The sequence below is a fragment of the Entelurus aequoreus genome, linkage group LG02 (genome assembly GCF_033978785.1).
Source record: "Entelurus aequoreus isolate RoL-2023_Sb linkage group LG02, RoL_Eaeq_v1.1, whole genome shotgun sequence".
In the NCBI taxonomy this organism is placed as follows: Eukaryota; Metazoa; Chordata; class Actinopteri; order Syngnathiformes; family Syngnathidae; genus Entelurus; species Entelurus aequoreus.
Window position 1 is genome coordinate 72,850,686 of NC_084732.1, and position 23,187 is coordinate 72,873,872.

Genomic DNA, 23,187 nt, shown 5'->3' on the forward strand with positions numbered 1-23,187 from the left:
AGCGCTCCTCAACTATTTTTTGTTACGCCTCCCTAGGAAGGAGAAAATAGGGGTTGTAAACGACATGAAAGAACTGGGGCCTCATTTTTTAAAGGTTACACAGTCTCGCCATGTTTTGAACTTGTTAAATAAAAAACAAGTCTTGCATAAAGAAACAGTCTTGCATTCAGTCATGTAAATAAGCGACTCAAGTTCAGCAAGACCCACAATGCAATGCATGTCCAAGTCACACTTTCAAGCCCTATAATGAGACTACGTACAAGTGCGCATAGCATGGATTTAGAAATCAGATTTTTTTTGCGCATGTACATTCTGAGTTTGAAATTGTGCTTCACGCAGTTTTATAAATGAGGACCCAGATATGACATCCTTGATTGCTACAGTCAAGCTAAGGCTACAAATTAAAACCTTTTAATGACCACGTACACAAAATCTGTGTTCTTTACAGGCGTGCCTATACCAAGCCACCTAACAAAAGACACAATTATTTATTATAAGTGACATTGTGGGATTTCATTGTGAAATAATTTTCTAACTATGAAAACATATCTCTTACTTTGGCCTGATTGGGTCAAACGGGATATCTTCAAGAAGATCATAGATGTAGTTATTATAGATCTCAATGTAAGACACAAAGATGCTGTAACAGCAGTCTTCATCCACATTGTCAGCTTTGCAAGCCTCTTCTGGACTGATCATGTCTGCAAATTCTGGGTCAGCTTTCTGTCTAAAAAAAACAGCAAAGGAACACAATTAAAACATTCCTAATGATCGGTTCAGTAAATAGTTGGCAGCATGAATTGCGGACAACCAAAAAAGCAAAGCAAACAGTAGATAATACCTAGAAGAAGGCGTTTTTGGCACACAGGGTTGAGAATCTCGCTTCTGTCTTTCCAGAAGAGCATCCACATCATTCTGGATGTCTATTCCATTTTTGTCATCTGGCTTGAAAACCTATGCAAAATGTTGAACATTTGAATTGAAGACTTATTCACATCATTTGACATAAAATATCCCAAACAAAGCACAAGTTTCTCAGAAACTACTACATAAAAAATGAAATGCAATACATGTGCCTCCACCTTTTCTGTAACTGAAAATGTCCTGAAAATATAACAAGGATATGCAGGTATTTTATGATTTTTTTTTATTTTAAATGTAGGTCTTACAAATCTTTTAGCCTGAAAGGGGCCGATACTGTTGAAGAGTATGTCGAGGGAACGTGGGAGGAGTCCACCTTCTCCAGGTGAGCCAGTCATGGTGAAGGTCTTGCCACTTCCTGTTACACCGTATGTAAACAGCAAACCTGTAAGAAATCACAACATTTCTTTCATAAGACAGGAACATAGTCATAAAGTAGTTTAACGAGTGAAGATGTTTAAGAGTTCCTACCATTTTTACATTGAATGAGGTCCTCTACTAACGGCTTGGCGACATCCTCAAACAGCTCCCTTTGAGTAGTGTTAATACCAAACACTTTTTTAAAGGAGTACTGCGTCTAAATAAAAAATCACCAAAAGCATAACCAAAATTACATTGTTTTTTGATTCAGTTTGTCCAATGAACCATTGTCATCTAATGTACATACAGACAAATTGTATTTTAAGCTGCAATTTAAAAGTATATTTGAATTATGTAGTATACTGCAATACTGTATCATATTGTGACTCAAGTATTGTAATACGTATGGGATCGTGAAGTGCTTGCCATAATCCTGTCCTAGGTAACACACACATTAATTGTAGTGTGAGCAGAGTTTGACTTATGTTTGGACATCGGTGCCTTTGTTGTGTAGTAATTTACATGCATCCTTCACACTTACCTCTTTATATTCTCCATTGCGGTTGGCTTTAAGACCATCAGGAGCATGCAACTGAATAGTAGTGTTGCTGATCATTTCAATACAACATTCCTCATGCTCTCCTCCAAGTGGGCGTATACGGCAGTACACCTAAAAAATAAAAAATAAATTATATTGCAAATTATATTAAATGATATAGTATATGATTTTCTTCAAAAAGTCTCAAAAATGTATACAGTACATACAATTAAAACAAATATGTTATTAATTAGTATTAACATAATATTCTTATATCGCTATATTTTAATTGTTGCTGCTTATTGTACTATGTATTTTGTTGAGAATTTTTCAAGTGCCTAGAAACGAAAGGTGAGAATCTTTGGGCACCTCACAATTCAATTACGATTCAATTCAATTATAGTCAGGGAAAAGTTGCCTGTTTTTCTGCAACCAGATTTTCTCTCAGTCATCATATTATACAGGTGAAACTCCTAAAATTAGAATATTGTGCAGAAGTCCATTCATGTCAGCATTTAACTTCAAATGTGAAACTAATCTGGGCTATTAACTTATTACATGCAAGCCTGTATTTGTTATAATTCTGGGGCCGTACTTATCAAGCTTCTTAGAATTACTCCTAAGAAGTCTGCTAAGAGTTGACTTAAGAGTAAATAAATTCTTCGCTGAAAGCTGCACTTAAAAGTTAGTTATCAAGCGTCTTACTCACACTTTCAGCGAAGTGTAGGACTGAATCTTAAGTGTCACACTCAGAGCTGAATTACGACATTACTATGTGCCGTAAACGGAATTTTAGGTGACGTCATTTCTGTGTCCATAGAAATGACCAATCACGGAAGGGAATCCGTTGTCTAAGAATAAAGAAATATCTTGGAAATATTTAAGTGGACAATGGGAGTGTATATTTTGACAATAAACAACAAAATAATACAAAACAAACTAGTCCCCGCCGTCACTCACGCTACCGCTCCCTCTTCTATCGCCCACACACTCACTGACGTCACTCACCTCACGGCCACACACATACGCTACTGTCATAACATTTTCTTTCAAATTCATTAATTAGGCAACTAATTTGAAACTGGTGTGGGTGGCTCTATATATACTAGCCCACTGCAGACACATGCAGAAATCAACAAGGAATGGAAAAGTATTAAATCTGGGACAAAAATAATATCCGCTCTGTCTAAACGATACCGTTTGATCAGCTGCTCGTCATCAAAAAAAAAAAACATTGTTCCGTTCCCTGAACGTTCGCGCACGTCTCTCTCGCCTCAGTGCCATCCCCTGCTGGCAACTCCTAACCACTTAAGACACCTCTGAAGGTCTCTTAAATATCATGGAGAGTAGGAGTGATTCTTAGACTTAAGAACGTTGATAAAAAGCTTTTATTCTTAAGTTTGAGAGTAGGACTAAATTTCGCAAATTCTCAGGACTTAAGTGTAAAATGGCACTCTAAGAAGCTTGATAAGTACGGCCCCTGATCATCATGGCTTATGTTTTTTCGAGTTTTTCTCGCCATTTCCTGGCCCTAAATGGCTGTCAAAGTGTGCCAACTTGTCGGATTACTTTCTCAGACTTCTGTCCAGGTGAGATGCATGATTCATGATCTACAATAACCTTCCAGGGAGCAAGAAAGCGAGAAAGCAGCAGACGACTCGGTAATGTAAACACAGGGACACACGATATAGGGATCATGGCGTTGCTATAAATAGTTTGTCTGTGTTAGCGCTTATAATAACAATATCATTAAAACTTGGTTAATATTTAAGACACAAAATGGAGTATTGTTGGCAGTTTTTGAATAGTTATTTTTTTTAATTTCATGGGCAAAATAGAGGACCTCCCATTGGCTGTACTGTAAGCGGACTTTTATTTACTTTACTTTTATTTATTTTATTTCATTTATTTAGTATTTAGAATGCATTTAAAAAATCCATCTATCGTCATGGAGGCATGATTGTGAACAATAGGCAAAATTGATAGGAAAAATTCCCCCGAAAAGTGCAGTTCCCCTTTAAAGCCACCACTGTCCTTTTAATATTTGCACATTTTGAAGATCTCTGTCCGGTGATACATGCATCTGGCACATATTAAAGTTAGGACATGATGACTACGCTGCAGACAATCGCATGAGTCTTGTTTACGTCACAACCTCCGGTTTCGGCAACGCGGTTTTCGTTCGTCCAAGTCTTTTTTTGGTGGCCGAATTTTCATTGCATCTCAAGTCAATAGTTCGCAAATAATAGGTTATGTATCCATTCATTCTGTAACAACCTATTGGTGATAATGTTTTATATTGTGTGGTTTTGATATGATGTTTTAATTTCCCATGATAGCAAACACATCGTCTGTGCTTGAAACTGGATTGGCGGAGAGTGACAAAGTGTGTGTACGGGAGGCAAAACCTATTGGAATTGGCCCGGTTTTTAGCATAGGATTGGCAACTAAATTTAAAAATAAAGCAAACTGACTTGACTTCTTCTGGAGGCTATAATACACTATATAACTTTAATGTGTATTCATTTTTTTTTTTTTTTAAGTGTGGCGGCCATGATTTTCACGTGGCGTTGCGCCACGTTCAGTTACATTAGGGAAACCCTGCATTCATTTAGTTCTGGCAGCCACAATAAAATTTGGACTGAGACAGAAAAGGTTTGGCATTCGTTTAAACTTTATTTTAAGATTTGAGGAGATCGCCCTTGCTGACAAACACATTATAACAGGACTGTCTGTGTAGCTTGTTGTTCCAAGCCCATAGAATAGATGGCATCGTAACTCTGCTTCTTAACACACCTCAACCGCACCTGACCTGGTCGCGCATAATGACACATATTTATCAAAATAGTAATTAGGAATGTAACGATAAACAGTATTAATAATAAACTCCCTATGGTGATTTAGTTATCCATGGACGAGCTAGCACTAGTTCGCTTAAATGCTAACATGAATACAAGAGACTAACATCTTTAAAAGGGCCTTGTGATAAATTGACTTTTAAATGTTGCAATGTTGGATACTAGTGTTAAACAATGGCAAAGCGTGAAATCATAAGGTTCATGCATTTTCGCGTGAGCTTGCAGTTTTTCCACTGTTCGCAGGGTTTTACAGTCTGGCTTCATTGTAAGGTCAGAGATATTCTTATTTTGTTAGACATTAAGTCACGCTATCAGCCAGAGGGGAACCTCCACCCCCTTTGTTTCAAGCTTTTAGGAAACACAAAACAAGGTAAGATAAAGTATTATATTCATCTAATCAGGGCATGTGCATAATAACACTGACGTGTATCATGCAGTGCAGGAGTACCAAATGTTGTGACTGGGTGAATCCATATGTTTATTAAGTTTATTTTTGACTGTGTCTGGAAAATAAATAGCGATGAGAACTTCAAGATACATATTTAAACAGTGTACATTTTCAAAAGATATATTATGATACTTTTCGGGAGGATGAGCTATGGTTTTATTTGCATTCTGGGAATGCCCATCTTGCAGACATACTCAAAATGGGTTACAAAATTGACTGTAGCACAAAAAATATTATCTACTGCCTGGAATATATTAGACTATTATGAACATCAGATGAAGCAAAAGCACTTTAGAGCAACACTGAAGTAATGAGGGGTCTTCACTTACGCCAACAGGATCTTTCTCTGCATGGGATGTCTTTTTTAGCCCGTGCCTGCGAGGCGTCTTGCCCTTCCTAAAAGTAACAATAACAATAATGAGACACATAATTGTCCAACAACCTTACCCAAAACAACATTACATCTTTCGGGTCACATACACTCATAGGACTTTTCTTTCTATGACAGATTTTTGAAAAAGCTCACGGAAATGTGCTGCATTTCAGACGACGTCAGCTAAATGAAAAAATCAAAACAACCCCTTTGTTGAGACAGGTTATGTTTTGATGATTTTCACTCAGCGTTGCTATGCATTGTCTGGCTGCGTTCGCATTTGATGACATCCTATACAATGTTTTTAGTCCATCAGTGTGGTCGGCATTTGCACTTGCTTCAGTCAGGACTAAAAACCACTAGAGACCCTTCTCTAAGGGGACCTCATGTTTAGTCCGGTCCTGGAACGCATTCACCCTTAGCAAACAGACATGATTTGGTTTTAACTGGACTAAAAAGTGAAGAGTGTGAACGCTAGGGTTGCACAATTTTGAGTGCGTTTTCTCTCCAAAATTGCGATTTTTATTTGATACATATTAAATGCATATAAATGAGAAAATAACGAGTGAAAGAAGAAATTTTACTTTTAGACTGTCAATCAACATAATCTTGTCTCAAGGTACCAGGCATTGGAACGATACGCAAATATTTACTTTAAAATATTATTTGGCTTTTTTGCAGACTGAATCAGAGCTTTTGTCTACATGTTTTTAAACTGAAGAAATAACCGATGAAAACAGTTTACAATGTAATGTAATCATAATATCCAAAAATAACGCAGGCAAGTATTTTTATTGTATATACAGTACAGGCCAAAAGTTGGACACACCTCATTCAGTGTGTCATGAAAATAAAGAAAACATTGAATGAGAAGGTGTGTCCAAACTTTTGGCCTGTACTGTACGCCAGAATTAAGCTTGAAAACGATCTGTAAAACATAATTAATGCAACATTTTGATCAATGAACCACTACTACATGTTATGTAGACCACCAGGAAGTGTTTGAAATGTAGAAAAAAATCATAATAAGACCCCTTTCATGTTGCAGTATGATCATTACAATACCAATTACATGTTTGACTGGTCAACATGAGATACAAAATATAATTCACAGCTTTTCTGGGTTTTGGATGAGAAAATAATTCAGCTTCAAATGTACTTACGTACACTTTAAACTGTTGGTAATAAGAGCTTTATGTGTATCAAATAATGGGCTATCATCATCATTTCTTTTTATTCTTTTAATGAAAATGCACATATACAAGCCACATACAGTTCACACTTTCATTGTTTTTGTTTCTTATACATTTCCATGATCAGAAAGGAGCAAATGGAAGAATAATATTCTTATATTCATCTGCCCCCTTTTTAACACAAATTATTTTAGATGACTTTATCACTGTTCCCTCCACCAACACCCGAACTCCAACATACTTTTAAATTTTCGTTTTAAACATTTTCACAATGACACGTCCAATCAAAATCAAAAATCAGTTTGATATAATGTCAGTTGTCTCTTTTTGTAACTCTTTTTAAATTCTAAAATATTATTGCAACTTTAAGTCTTTCTTTAGAGAATTCCATGCTATTACACCAGCAACAGACAAGCAAATGTGTTTCAAATTTGTTCGCGCTCTTGGATGTTTAAAGTCATACGGCCTTCTGTGATTCTCATCTTCAGACGTGAACACGAACAACTTTTGTAAGTCCTTCGGAAGAACTTTATTTCTAGCTCTATTCTGTGTTGTGTTTTATGTTGCACGATTGCGCCAAGTAAAATTCCTAGTTTGTGAACCCGTTCTCAAACAATGGCAATAAAAAGTCTTGATTCTGAACATCACCAATAGAGTATGCGATTCTACAATGTATTTTAGTTGTAATAATCCTGACCTAATTAAGAGTGGATTTGTGTGGTCTCTATATCCTACTTCAAAAATAATGCGAATTGCTCTTTTCTGTAAAAGAGTTACGATTGCTTTGACTATACAGCTTAATACAGTGTTTTTCAACCACTGTGTCGTGAGGTGTGCCGTGGGAGATTATGTAATTTCACCTAATTGGGTTAAAAATATTTTTTGCAAACCAGTAATTATAATCCGCAAACGTGCCGTTGTTGAGTGTCTGTGCTGTCTAGAGCTCGGCAGAGTAACCATGAAATAATCTTCCATATCAGTAGGTGGCAGCAGGTAGCTAATTGCTTTGTAGACGTCGGGAACATGGTTTGTCGTGATCACAATATGCGGGAGGCAGCGTGTGGATAAAAAGGTATCCAACACTTAAACCAAAAATAAATAAAAGGCGAGTGCCGCTAAGAAAAGGAATTGAAGCTTAGGGAAGGCTATGCAAAATGGAACTAAAACTGAACTGGCTGCAAAGTAAACAAAAACAGAATGCACGACGACAGCAAAGACTTACAGCGTGTGGAGCAGACGGCGTCCACAAAGTACATCCGTACATGACATGACAATCAACAATGTCCCCACAAAAAAGGATAGCGTCCGCACAACTTAAACAGTCTTGATTGCGAAAACAAAGCAGGTGCGTAGAATAGCGTTCAAGGAAGACATGAAACTGCTCCAGGAAAATACCAACAAAAGAGGAAAAGCCACCAAAATAGGAGCGCAAGACAAGAAATAAAACACTACACACAGGAAAACAGCAAAAAACTCAAATTAAGTCACGGCCTGATGTGACAAGTCGTGATAGTAGACCTACTTTGAGACAAGAGCTATATTGACGCATGATGGTTATGGTTTGAATTCATATCCAACAATTGCGAGAACGACTTTTTAAATTGTCAACATCGGCTACTGAGTTTCATTTCTCAATGATTTCAGCTGGTTGTGTGCCTCGGGATGTGCCTTGGCTCAGAAAAAGTTGAAAAACACTGGCTTAATACAATGAGTCCAGAAGTTCAATTATGGTATTTAGCTTGTTTTAAAAAAAAAAATAAAAAAAAATAAAAAAACGTAATCATGAAACTGACATAGTGAACACTGCGGTACCAACATTACAAAAAGTCAAGCTCTGCTTCTTTCAACTCCCTTTCGGACATGTTGAACAACTATAGAGTATATTTGGAACGTATTTCGATAGTATTCACATTGTGTGGTTATAAATATTTTCAAAGGAATATTTGAAAGCAAACACAGTATTACTGACGCTTGCACCGGCGTCACTTCGTTGGAAAACACAAATACAATGAGCGAACAAAAAAGTGATTACATTTTCAACACGTAATTGAGTCGACAAAAGCCACGTAGCCAGTTTACATGAATTAAATCAAATATGTATGGGGTTAAAGTTGGAATGTATGTAAAGTTTACATACATTCGACATGCAGACAAGCTAGCGTTGCAGTACCGAGTAACGGATAGCTCAACAATTTAGCTGTACTTCCACATATTATCCGCCGATTTCACCTCGGACCAAACGATAGAACAACTTATATGTACGCCACGGGTGAATTTGGTGAGCAATAAGACGATACGTACCCAAATCTGTACATTGTTGGTGCAGTTACACTCCTCCGACGTCATAGAAGAGCGCCACTAATTTAAAATTTCCCTCTTTATAAAACGGGTTTGGAGCTTCAGCTCCTTCAACCAATCACAGTGCAGAACTAGTGTACGTTGACGGAAGTCCCGCCTTAAAATGTATTCAAATACAATGTTGTGTTTAGCGAGGTAGTAGCCAGATGAACACTGTTCACACACTATTTATGAATATAAATATCATATTACACTGTGATATTGATATTATTAGCCAATATCTTTGTAATTAAATGCTATTTTTGACAAGAGAGATTAATGCACTACATATATACATATATATATATATATATATATATATATATATATATATATATATATATATATATATATATATATATATATATATATATATATATATATATATATATATATATATATATATATATATATATATATATTTATTTTTATATATATATATATATATATATATATATATATATATATATATATATATATATATATATATATATATATATATATATATATATATAGTGTATATATACATATATATATATATATATATATATATATATATATATATATATATATATATATATATATATATATATATATATATATATATATATATATATATATGTATATATATATATATATATATATATATATATATATATATATATTACACTGTGATATTGATATTATTAGTCAATATCTTTTTAATTAAATGCTATTTTTGACAAGTGAGATTAATGCACTTTATATATATATATATATATATATATATATATATATATATATATATATATATATATATATATATACATATATATATATATATATATATATATAAATATATATATATATATATATATATATATATATATATATATATATATATATATATATATATATGTATATATATACATATATGTAGTGCATTAATCTCATATATATATATATATATATATATATATATATATATATATATATATATATATATAGTGCATTAATCTCACTTGTCAACAATAGCTTTTAATACAAAGATATTGACTAATAATATCAATATCACAGTGTAATATGATATTTATATTCATAAATAGTGTGTGAACAGTGTTCATCTGGCTACTAACTCGCTAAACAAAACATTGTATTTGAATACATTTTGAGGCGGGACTTCCATCAACGTACAACGTTGTGTGTGTGTGTGTATGTAGATCAGGGGTCCCCAAACTACGGTCCACGGCCGTATACGACCCGCCTGTGTCCAAAATCCGGCCCGCGGGAAGTCCCAAGTTTATAATAACAAATAAATACATTTCTTTAAATTAATTTTTCATAATTATTTTTGCGTGGGTTCCCTCCGGGTACTCCGGCTTCCTCCCACCTCCAAAGACATGCACCTGGGGATAGGTCTATTGGCATCACTAAAATTGGCCCTAGTGTGTGAATGTGAGTGTGAATGTTGTCTGTCTATCTGTGTTGGCCCTGCGATGAGGTGGCGACTTGTCCAGGGTGTACCCCGCCTTCCGCCCGAATGCAGCTGAGATAGGCTCCAGGGACCCCCCGCGACCCTGAAAGGGACAAGCGGTAGAAAATAGATGGATGGATTTTTAAAATCTGTCCTTTCTAATCCATTTTCTACCGCTTGTTACTCTCTGTGTCTCCTAGCCGCTCAGGCAAATCATATTGTCTAAAGATGCATTTTTCCATCAATAACGTGACATCATCGTGCTCAGAATATACAGTACAGGACAAAAGTTTGGACACAACTTCTCATTCAATGCGTTTTCTTTTTTTTCATGACTATTTACATTGTAGCTTGTCACTGAAGGCATCACAACTATAAATGAACACGTGGAGTTATGTACTTAACAGAAAAAGTTGAAATAACTGAAAACGTGTTATATTCTATCCATCCATCCATTTCCTACCGGTTGTCCAGTTTCTTCAAAATAGCCAGCCTTTGCTCTGATTACTGTTTTGCACATTCTTGGCATTCTCCCGATGAGCTTCAGGAGGTAGTCACCTGAAATGGTTTTCACTTCACAGGTGTCATAGTTTTGATGCCTTCAGTGACAATCTACAATGTAAATAGTCATGAAAATAAAGAAAACGCATTGAAATGAGAAGGTGTGTCCAAACGTTTGGCCTGTACTGATATATATATATATATATATATATATATATATATATATATATATATATATATATATATATATATATATATATATATATATATATATATATATATATATACAGCCCGGCCCCCGGCCACATTTTTTTAACCCAATGCGGTCCCCGAGTCAAAAAGTTTGGGGACCCCTGACATAGATGGATAGATAGATAGATAGATAGATAGATAGATAGATAGATAGATAGATAGATAGATAGATAGATAGATAGATAGATAGATAGATAGATAGATAGATAGATAGATAGATAGATAGATAGATAGATAGATAGATAGATAGATGGATAGATAGATTAGGGCTTAACGAGTTAATTAATGTGACTAATCACAAAAAACTATCGCATTAATCATGTACACACTTGGAGCATTCATACAATTTATTTTGACCCTACAAGCTCTTTTACCTTTACCTCTATACCAGGGGTGTCAAACTGATTTTCATTGAGGTTCACGTCGCAATTATGGTTGCCCTCAGAGGGCCGCTTTTAACAATGAGTAATATATCAATATACATGTGTGTGTGTGTGTCTATATATATATATATATGTGTGTGTGTGTGTGTGTGTATATATATATATATATATATATATATATATATATATATATATATATATATATATATATATATATATATATATATATATATATATATATATATATATATATATATATATAATACATTAATAATATTTTTTTAAAGAAGCTGAAAAAAAATATTTAAATTTTACTTTAAAAACTGGCAGCTCAGTCACCAGAATTTTACAGTAAAAGCAGTGTTGTTTTTTTACAGCATGAATAAATGGAATGGAATGGAAAAACAAAAAACAATACCACTGTTTTTAGTGGTAAAATTCATGCAGCAGAGCTGACTTTTTTTTTTTTACCATAAAATCTTGTTGTTTTAATGTTTTTTTTGTTTGTTTTTTAATGTTTTAGTGTCTTACTGTATATGGAGAAAAACAGTACCATAGTTGATTTTATGGTAAAAAAAAACTCAGTCGGCGGAATTTAACCGTAAAATCTATTGTCAATTTTACAGTTTACAGTTTGATTGATAATTTGTTTTGAAATCATAAGTCAAGTCAATACTGTTTAAGTACAGTATTTATCTTCATTTTAACAAAAATATTTTTTGAATACATGATAATATAATATTTTGATTTTGATAATATTGAATTTTAAAATATATGCAATTACATGCAGCACATGATTTTTAAGGTCAAAAGGGAAAGAACAAATATATTTAGTAAGAAAAGATTAAGCATTTTATTAACGCATATTATTTCCAGGCTTTCGCGGGCCACATAAATTAATGTGGCGGGCCAGATTTGGCCCGTGGACCTTGCGTTTGACACCTGTGCTCTGTACGATCAGTGAGAAGACTACAACTGGTGTGCTTGCTGGCAAATTTCACTCCACAAATACAGCCTGAAAGAATTCTAGATAAAACTGTTACCAAATAAATGATGTCAAATCACGTAAAACGTTCAAAAACGTTCTTGGATGAGATTCTGGCAATAAAATTGCATTTGTGCACAAATATTGGGGTCTTTTCTCAAGCAAATGTTTGTCATGCATGCGAGTAATCACCACTGAATAATCATGATATATATATATATATATATATATATATATATATATATATATATATATATATATATATATATATATACATATATATATATCAGTGGCGTGCGGTGAGGTTAATGTCTGGTGAGGTACGACTGCATCAACAAAACAATAACAGTGAAATACTTTTTCATAACATGGTCACTACTGCTTAGTTTCTCTTGTTATATTCTTTTTTTACAGTTAAATTTTTATTCTCATCGTTGCTTTTTATTTTTATTCTATTGTAATATTTTTCTATTTTGTCTCCGGCCCCCATTATTTACTTTTTACTTTTTACAATTTTGTACACTGCTGCTGGAATTAAAATTTTCCTGAGGGAACTCTCCTGAAGGAATCAATAAAGTACTATATCTATCTATCATCACAGTCAGATTTACAAACATATGAACCTGCAGTGCAGGTGTACCTAATGTTGTGTCCCAGCGGTCGTTCGCGGCTCCTGCAGCGCGAGCATTGTTGTTTTTGCACTTTTTGGCTTCTTGTTAAGTGACTTTTTTTGGGTGGATTCGGTCTTGCACGTGGAGGGTTTGGGTGTGGGATTTGGTTGGTGTGGCCGCGGCGCTCCCGTCGGGCGGTGCATTCTGCGGCGGAGATGCTTGGCACCAGGAGGCGGGGTTATGAGACGAGCTCCAGTTTTATGATCGCTCAGCACAAGAAATACTTTACACACATACAGTTGTTGACAAAATACACTGTACATTATATACCTCAGCTAACTAAACTATGGAAATGTATAATATAATTCATATAGCAATACGGTCTCACTGCACAGCAGGCCAGCAGTTAGCCGAGTCATTGCGCACAATCCATGTTGAGGCACAAATCAGTGACGTGCCTCAACTGGCTGCTGATCACCGCACCGTCTCTTCTCAGTATTTGAACGGCAGATGTGAAAATAAAAATAAAAATAATCTAAAACTGGTGAAGTTAAATGGAAAATAACTTTAGTATTATCACTGGATACATATAACAATTTAATTAATTATATTTTCTTTTTACTTTTTTTTTCTTTCCATGATGGCAGGTGAGGCCGTGCCTCCCCTGCCTCTAGTGACGGCACGCCACTGATATATATATAGTATACTGTATATATATATATTATAAACACAATATATAATATATACAAATATGTATATGTATATATATATATATATATATATATATATATATATATATATATATATATATATATATATATATATATATATATATATATATATATATAGTTTACTGTATATATGTTATAAACACAATATATAATATACTGTATATACAAATATGTATATATATATATATATATATATAGTATACTGTATATATATTATAAACACAATATATATGTATATATACAAATAGTATACTGTATGTATATTATAAACACAATATATAATATACACACAAATATGTGTATATATATATATACAAATAAAGTGGCAAAATATACAGGATTGGTATTGTAGTATTATAATATATATATATATATATATATATATATATATATATATATATATATATATATATATATATATATATATATATATATATATCCATCCATTTTCTACCGCTTATTCCCTTCGGGGTCGCGGGGGGTGCTGGAGCTTATCTCAGCTACAATCGGGCGGAAGGCGGGGTGCACCCTGGACAAGTCGCCACCTCATCGCAGGGCCAGCACAGATAGACAGACAACATTCACACTCACATTCACACACTAGGGCCAATTTAGTGTTGCCAATCAACCTATCCCCAGGTGCATGTCTTTGGAGGTGGGAGGAAGCCGGAGTACCCGGAGGGAACCCACGCAGTCACGGGGAGAACATGCAAACTCCACACAGAAAGATCCCGAGGCCGGGATTGATCTCACGACTACTCAGGACCTTCGTATTGTGAGGCAGACGCACTAACCCCTCTTCCACCGTGCTGCCCTATATATATATATATATATATATATATATATATATATATATATATATATATATGTATATATACAAATAGTATACTGTATGTATATTATAAACACAATATATAATATACACACAAATATGTATATATATATATATATATATATATATATATATATATATATATATATATATATATATATATATATATATATATAAATATATATATACTGTATATATATATATATATATATATATATATATATATATATATATATATATATATATATATATATATATATATATATATATATATATATATATATATGTATATATATATATATATATATATATATATATATATATATATATATAATATATGAGTGAGAGAGATGTATTTTTGCACTACAAATAAAGTGGCAAAATATACAGGATTGGTATTGTAGTATTTTATTTAATAAAACATAATAAATAAATTAGTGCATGAATACTTTGCAATTCCCTTATACAGTATTTACATGGGTAGTTTACAATCACATGGGTTTGAAGTCAGCATCATTGTAAAAAAAAAAGAACCCATACATCATATACAAACGCTACTACAGATAAAAATATATAAATCCAGTACATTTACATACAGCTTCAGTTTTTGGATCCCCTTAACTCTTTACTGACCATCATTTTAAATGAGAATCGGTTCTCAACTGATTTACTTGGTACAAAAATAAAATAAAATAAATACAATAAAGAATGCATTGATTCTGTGTGCAGGTAATAATCATAAAGGCTGACAATACATTAAAAAGGGCTATTTTTTCATTATTAATTGATTGTAATCCAGTTGTGTTGCTACATTTCTAGCTTAAGAATGCTTTATGTATTCTTAGAAACATTATATATTTGTATGCAGGTATATACGTATCTTATAGTTGATGTTGTGTTGATGCAGCTTATACTCATATCACCACTTTGCATCACATCTAACTGTTGTCAGTGACATGAAGGTCCACTATAGCTGGTCTACTCTATAGACAAACACATCTATGTACTGTATATGAATGATGGCTGATAAATTATGAATTACAGGTTGCAGAGAATGAAAACTAAGCTAAGATGAATGTAACTTTGCATGTTTATTGTGTTTATTTTGCTGACCGGCTGGTGCAGTGAGGAGTGGTAGGCTGAAGACGAGGATGACGCCTAAATTGGCCAGCACGCAAAATAGTCCCACACCCAGTGAGTTAGCAAAGGTGATGGGTGGGGAGTGGTCGACGAGCCAGGATCTTCGTATTTCCATGTCTTGTTCTAGGGCGGTCATCTGGAAGTGGGTGCCGAGGATGCCAAAGACGTGGAAGAGCTGATGACTGTGACCTGCAGAGGGAGCAGTCGAGTCATGCCAAAGGTCACACAATAGCAATAGACAAAGCGCCATAACAAAATGTTGACATAATCTCCTGAAACCCAAAAATCGTACTTATAGGTACTGTCGGGTATAAAGCAGTCATATTACAAATTGCTGTGTTGTGACCACGTGACCTTAAGGCAGTTCTGGTTTGCGCTCGAGGGGCTAATAGCTCAATAGCTGTCATTTATTTAGTCTTAAAAAGGGTTTGGAGAAAAATATGCATGTCAGATATCATCAAGAAATAGCTGAATGTGATGGAGTGGATCCATACACTCTAAAGAAGAAATACTTTTCACAAGATAGACAAGTTTCAACTAGGGTTGCAACAAGTGAATGACTAAATTGATGAATTTGATTAAAAAAGCTATTAGTTACAGTATATAATGTTGCTTTGATCAATCGTTTAATGAGTGTAGCCAATAAAGTGCCCGGAACTTTAAATACGCGCACACAATTTCCGCATGGCTGCTGCAATAGAGTGGACATGAAAGCGGTGGTGTGTGGGCGCCGTGATCTGTGTGATGGTTTTTTTTTCTCATGATGTTTTTTATTTTTATTAATGCAAAGTGCAAATTTAAATGATGATGTGCATTTAAAATTTAAAAAAATGAAAGTAATGGCAAACAGATTTTTTGTTGCTTATTTAAACAATGTTCCTTAAAGTTAAAGTACTCTCTAATAACTAAAGTTCCTTGGGTGAATAATGTAAACTCACTACACCGGTATGTTTTAGCGCTTTCATGGCGAGTTTACTGACATATATAAGTAAGAACTTTACACTACTTTATATTAGAAATGGCAACAGCGGAGGATGAATGTCCCATAGCAAGAAGATAGAGAAAAAGAAGAAACTTATCGGCTACCGTGTCGGCACTGACTACAAAGGCGGACGTGCGCAATATTTCAGGATTTATGCAGATCCCAAATACAGATCAGCAGGTACCAGAAGGTAAGAAAAGTTGCTTTTGCATAATATTGCGAAACAAAACGCCAGATAATATGTCTTACCTTATACACACACCATAATAATACTTGTATGTTGATGCACATCAAGCGGTGCGGCTTCATAGCTTAACAAAGTCGTACTAAAACATTTTGATATATTTTTGAGCGCCACGTGTAATGTTCTATATTTTCAATGGAACATATAAAATGTTGGTGTTGAGTCATATTGCCATCATAGTGCAGTCTACACGTATCTCTTATGTTTGACTGCCATCTACTGGTCACACTAATCATTATCACAATAAAATTGCTTCGAGGTCGGTAAGCAAAACCAGAATTATTCCGTACATTAGGTGCACCAGGTTATAAGGCACGCTGTCGAGTTTTGATGAAAAAAAAAGATATTAAGTGCACCTTGTAGTCCGGAAAATACGGTATGTATATCTGTAAAATGTTAGAGACAGCAATGCATACATTTCTCTTTGTCTTACAGTACTCAACTGTGGTGCGTTCAAGGACCGCCCGGACAAAGTGTGAAACCTTATTGACCGACAAATCACTGAAACAAAATGACATAACATGCAAACTGTGGACAATTTAACACACACTATGTCAAAAGTGTTTAAGACCATTCTGTTTATTTTAGAATTTGGCAGAGAATGAGACAGGTCAGACCTGGTAAGGAACAAATGTCAGGTTAGCCTCACCTATATAGTCGAAGCTGCCGGGTGCTAGGCGCTCAGGTAGATGTGTTGCAAACAGGAAGCCAGTGAGACAGGCCAACACAATGTGGTTATAGTGGAGGATGTTGGTTTGATTGTCTGTGCAACCCTCTCCTCCACACAGGAAAACCTGAAGAAGAGAAGGTGTAACAAGACATGTTTTAGTCCTGGTAGCAACATTTTCCCAATATACAGAACATCCCACGTGTGTCGCGTAGGGTGATTGAAAAGAAGAGGCGTAAATGCCAACAAGGTTTCTATCTCAGTGGCTGCAGGCAAAGCAGGTAGACCCAAATGTAAGGTAGGAATAACATTTTATTTTGAATGAATTTTAAAAGAAAGACTGCAGAAACCACAAATAACACAAAGAAGGCACAGAACATTAAAAACACAGTAACAATGAGTTCTGTGATTGACTAATGATGAGTACAGGTGTTCCTCGCTACATAGTGCTTCAAATATCACAGCTTTGCTGCATTTCAGATTTTTTTATTTTTTTTAATGTCAAAACATATTCCACATGTTTTTGGCCTAAATTGAGTGTTAAAGGGGCCTTATTATGCAAAAATAACAATTTGTTTACCTATTGGTGCTTTTGTGTATTTGGGATCTGCATAAGTACCGGAAATTGTAAATCAAAACCTACAGGCAATGCAGAGATTTTTATAAAACAATCTTGCCTACCTTCATTCTACATGAGTTTTGTGACATTTGTCCTAAGTGTGACGTTTTGTCTCAGGTGTGACGTCAGCGGATTATCCATATATGGTGGAGATTTACCCAAAGTGCTTTGCTTTTTTCCACCATTGTACTCCGATGCTGTTGTCAAATTGCTGCGTTGCATATGACGTCATATCCGTTTTTCTTCTTCGCGGCTTAATTCACACGATGGTCAAGCAGCTTGAGCATATAGCATTAAAACAAGTGAGAGTGAGTGTAGATTTTGAGAAGAAAATGACGGATTGCTGTTCTGTTTTTGGGTGTTCCAGTCATTCAAATAGATAGATAAGAAAGAGCTTTCACAGAGTCCCGAAAGAAACTGTTCTTAAAGGTCATGAAGACAGGAGGGGGGTTCCGTTCATAAATAAGTATATCCGTTCGGCCACCGTGTTCAATGGCGAAGTCTGATCTACAAAAATTGCAGGCAGCATACCCCTTCCCATTCGAGCTGTCCTGGATGACCTGAAATTATTGTTTTCCAATCATTTTGGAACTTGCAAGCGTACTTCTTCTTACTCGTCGTCGCTACGTCTTTTCTTCGTTCTTCTGCTTCGTCTCTGTTATGTTTTTGGACATTACTACTTGCCGTAGTTTTGAGGCAATGCATGGTGGGAATCCGGATGTTATGTGTCAGTGTATTAACGTGCCGGCTGGAATAAACACACGCTGAGAAATAGCTCCGTGCCTGCCTACTTTATGGGTTATAGCTAAACCTATGGATAACGGAGACATACAGTATATAATAGTCTCCTTTTCAGGTGAGAGAGGACGCAAAAGGCAGTGCCTTTAAGGCACGCCCCCAATATTGTTGTTCGGGTGGAAATCGGGAGAAATTCGGGAGAATGGTTGCCCCGGGAGATTTTCGGGAGGGGCACTGAAATTCGGGAGTCTCCCGGGAAAATCGGGAGGGTTGGCAAGTATGAAGTAAAGACTCAGCGGATGTGGACACAATGATTGACTGACTTATCAATCAATCAATCAATCAATCAATCAATCAATGTTTATTTATATAGCCCTAAATCACAAGTGTCTCAAAGGGCTGTACAAGCCACAATGACATCCTCGGTACAGAGCCCACATACGGGCAAGGAAAAACTCACCCCAGTGGGACGTCGGTGAATGACTATGAGAAACCTTGGAGAGGACCGCATATGTGGGTAACCCCCCCCCCCTCTAGGGGAGACCGAAAGCAACGGATGTCGAGTGGGTCTGACATAACATTGTGAAAGTCCAGTCCACAGTGGATCCAACACATCAGCGGGAGTCCAGTCCACAGCGGGGCCAACAGGAAACCATCCCGAGCGGAGACGGGTCAGCAGCGCAGAGATGTCCCCAACCGATGCACAGGCTAGTGGTCCACCCGGGGTCCCGACTCTGGACAGCCAGCACTTCATCCATGGCCACCGGACCTATGCAACTCCCCCTCGCAAGGGACAGGGGAGAAGAGGAGAGAAGAAAAGAAACGGCAGATCAACTGGTCTAAAAAAGGGGGGGTCTATTTAAAGGCTAGATTATACAAATGAGTTTTAAGATGGGACTTAAATGCTTCTACTGAGGTAGCATCTCTAACTGTTACCGGGAGGGCATTCCAGAGTACTGGAGCCCGAATAGAAAACGCTCTATAGCCCGCAGACTTTTTTTTGGCTCTGGGAATCACTAATAAGCCGGAGTTCTTTGAACGCAGATTTCTTGTCGGGACATATGGTACAATACAATCGGCGAGATAGGCTGGAGCTAAACCGTGTAATATTTTATACGTAAGTAGTAAAACCTTAAAGTCGCATCTTAAGTGCACAGGAAGCCAGTGCAAGTGAGCCAGTATAGGCGTAATATGATCAAACTTTCTTGTTTTTGTCAAAAGCCTTGCAGCCGCATTTTGCACCAACTGTAATTTTTTAATGCTAGACATAGGGAGGCCCGAAAATAAAACGTTACAGTAATCGAGACGAGACGTAACGAACGCATGAATAATGATCTCAGCGTCGCTAGTGGACAAGATGGAACGAATTTTAGCGATATTACGGAGATGAAAGAAGGCCGTTTTAGTAACACTCTTAATGTGTGACTCAAACGAGAGAGTTGGGTCGAAGATAATACCCACATTCTTTACCGAGTCTCCTTGTTTAATTGTTTGGTTGTCAAATGTTAAGGTGGTATTATTAAATAGATGTTGGTGTCTAGCAGGACCGATAATCAGCATTTCCGTTTTCTTAGCGTTGAGTTGCAAAAAGTTAGCGGACATCCATTGTTTAATTTCATTAAGACACGCCTCCAGCTGACTACAGTCCGGCGTGTTGGTCAGCTTTAGGGGCATGTAGAGTTGAGTGTCATCAGCATAACAGTGAAAGCTAACACCGTACTTGCGTATGATGTCACCCAGCGGCAGCATGTAAATACTAAAGCTTAGCTGACTTAGCTGTCAATCTGTCATTCATGACATTCCCTTTCCCTTTCCGCTTTTGTTTTTGTGTTTTCTGAGATTGTTTAGTGTTTATCGGTAGTTTTTTGTTCATTTGTTTTATAAAATTGTAAGTTTTTTGTTTTTGTTTTTTGAGATTGTAATTTGTTTCATGAAATGTTAAAGTGTTTTGCCCTTCCAGGCCACCGTAGTTACGCTATTCAACTTACTGCAGCTGATATTGAAATATTTTACATTAAACAGCCATCACAGCTCGGGCTTTCAATTCACTTTGACATCTCAGTGCACGTCCATGAGCTCTGATTGCGCAAGTCTTGTCTTTGTGCACTGTGCACAGATGTAATATACGCAAGTCAAATTTTTTGAACACAGATTTTTCTCTCTATCTGTGAAATTGTGTTGTGCGCAGACACACATGTGAGCGACTCACAAATGTAGCCCTACCCTGTAGAAGAGAGGAATGTGGTCGAACACGTAGGGGTAGGCAAAAGCAACAACGCGGAAGACTTTGCTGAATCTTGGACTCCGGCACTCAGGGAATCTGAAATCAAAAATAAGATAAAAAGTCAAAATATGCAAACCACCTTTATCCCAGCAGACACAAGACATTAATACAACATTGATTATACATTACATACATGTCCTTTAAAACTGACTTTGAATCAACGCTGCAAAATAGTTGTATTACTAGTAAATTGAGACAATGTTGATGTCCAATGTTGGATCCACGTTGTTGGTTGGGAAATGACCACATTTCAATGGTTAAATCAACGTCACAACCTGAATGAATAAACATGTTGAATCAGCATGTTGTTTCAACGTTGCATTTGTGTTGTAGAATATTGGTTGGGAAATGACCAAAATTCAATGGTCAAATCAACGTCAGAAGCCAACATTGAATAAACGTCATCAAAAAGCTTGTTGTTTCAACGTCAGGACCTAACTCAACGTTGCTTTGCCTTTTGTAAAGATGTGTTAATTTGACAAAATTGTGTACAAAATTATGTTGATAAATAATTCTATGAACCTCACACCATCTTCACATAATTCACACTTCAAAGTATAATTTACATTTAAAAAGGACACCAAGATTTTCTTCTATTGAACTAAAGTCAAAGTTTCTGTAAAACAAGTTTTGCGTCTTGGTATTGTTCCAACTTGTCCAGCTGAAAGTACAAATGGAGTTAACTGCTGTTTGGGCTTGGCCTCTGAAATCAGAATAAGAACACATGCTCAATTAACACTCAAAAGGAAGGATTTACCAAAGGAAGGTGAATGACAACCTTATTTTGAATAATACGTTTTCTTGGGAAAAATGAAAACAAATACAAATACAAATAGACGGAGTAGACATTGAAAGGGTAAAAGAAACTAGTTTTTTGGGAGTAATAATAGATGATAAAATGAACTGGAAATCTCATGTAAAAATACATAAATAAAATAAAAACTTAAGGTGGCAAGAAACATTTCAATAATGAATTAAGCAAAATACTGTATGTCCTGGACCAAAAATCACTTCATGTTCTCTACTGCTCGCTAGTGTTACCATATCTGAGTTATTGTGTAGAAATATGGAGAAATAACTACAAATGTGTACTTCATTTATTAACCGTGTTACAAAAAAGATCAATTAGACTGATAAATAATGTTGGATATAGAGAACATACAAACCCTTTATTTATTGAGTCAAAAATATTGAAGTTCAACATTTTGGTAAAATTGCAAACAGCTAAAATTATGTACAAAGCAAACTATAAACTGCTACCCAAGAATGTACAACAATTCTTCTCAACTAAAGAGGATCAATATAACCTTAGAGGAAAAACTAACTTAAAACATTTGTATGCACGTACAGCACTTAAGACCTTTAGCATATTAGTATGTGGAATTAAACTATGGAATGGATTAAGCAAATAAGTTAAACAATGTACTGATATGATCCCATTTAAGAGGTTGTTCAAATTAATTTAATAGTGCTTACAAAGTACAAGGAAGAAGAATTATGAGAAACACCTTCAACCTTATTGAAAACGGAATTTTCTTAATCTCAGTATGTTTATCATGACTGACTTAATTATCTATTACAAGAACTGCTGTATTAATCATTCACTGATGTAATTGTGTTACAAAAAGAAGACAGTAAATGAACATATGTATTTGTAAACGCTCCAGGTAGGATTAAATAAGCTTTGCTTCTTCCTACTCCTTTTCGGACATGATGTAAAGAGAAATTATATTAAAT

At 35.4% G+C, this 23,187-nt stretch overlaps 2 protein-coding genes across 5 annotated transcripts in view; both read right to left on the minus strand.

Moving 5' to 3' along the window:
• LOC133638877 (kinesin-like protein KIF23) overlaps nucleotides 1–9,091 on the minus strand; it is a 31,737-nt gene extending 22,646 nt beyond the window's left edge. For all 4 annotated transcript variants that reach the window (XM_062031924.1, XM_062031916.1, XM_062031906.1 and 1 more), the window contains exons 1-7: nucleotides 8,993–9,091; nucleotides 5,455–5,521; nucleotides 1,823–1,951; nucleotides 1,393–1,498; nucleotides 1,170–1,306; nucleotides 842–954; nucleotides 557–727 (exon numbers count right to left, since the gene is read on the minus strand). In XM_062031924.1, coding sequence (XP_061887908.1) covers nucleotides 557–727; nucleotides 842–954; nucleotides 1,170–1,306; nucleotides 1,393–1,498; nucleotides 1,823–1,951; nucleotides 5,455–5,521; nucleotides 8,993–9,006 — 737 coding nt within the window. In that variant the 5' untranslated portion in view covers nucleotides 9,007–9,091. The remainder of the gene's footprint in view (nucleotides 1–556; nucleotides 728–841; nucleotides 955–1,169; nucleotides 1,307–1,392; nucleotides 1,499–1,822; nucleotides 1,952–5,454; nucleotides 5,522–8,992) is intronic.
• Nucleotides 9,092–15,230: 6,139 nt separating this feature from the next.
• LOC133639022 (membrane progestin receptor gamma-B-like) overlaps nucleotides 15,231–23,187 on the minus strand; it is a 30,277-nt gene continuing 22,320 nt past the window's right edge. The window contains exons 6-8 of the mRNA XM_062032085.1: nucleotides 21,390–21,486; nucleotides 17,792–17,936; nucleotides 15,231–16,105 (exon numbers count right to left, since the gene is read on the minus strand). Of these exons, the coding sequence (XP_061888069.1) occupies nucleotides 15,843–16,105; nucleotides 17,792–17,936; nucleotides 21,390–21,486 (505 nt within the window). The 3' untranslated portion in view covers nucleotides 15,231–15,842. The remainder of the gene's footprint in view (nucleotides 16,106–17,791; nucleotides 17,937–21,389; nucleotides 21,487–23,187) is intronic.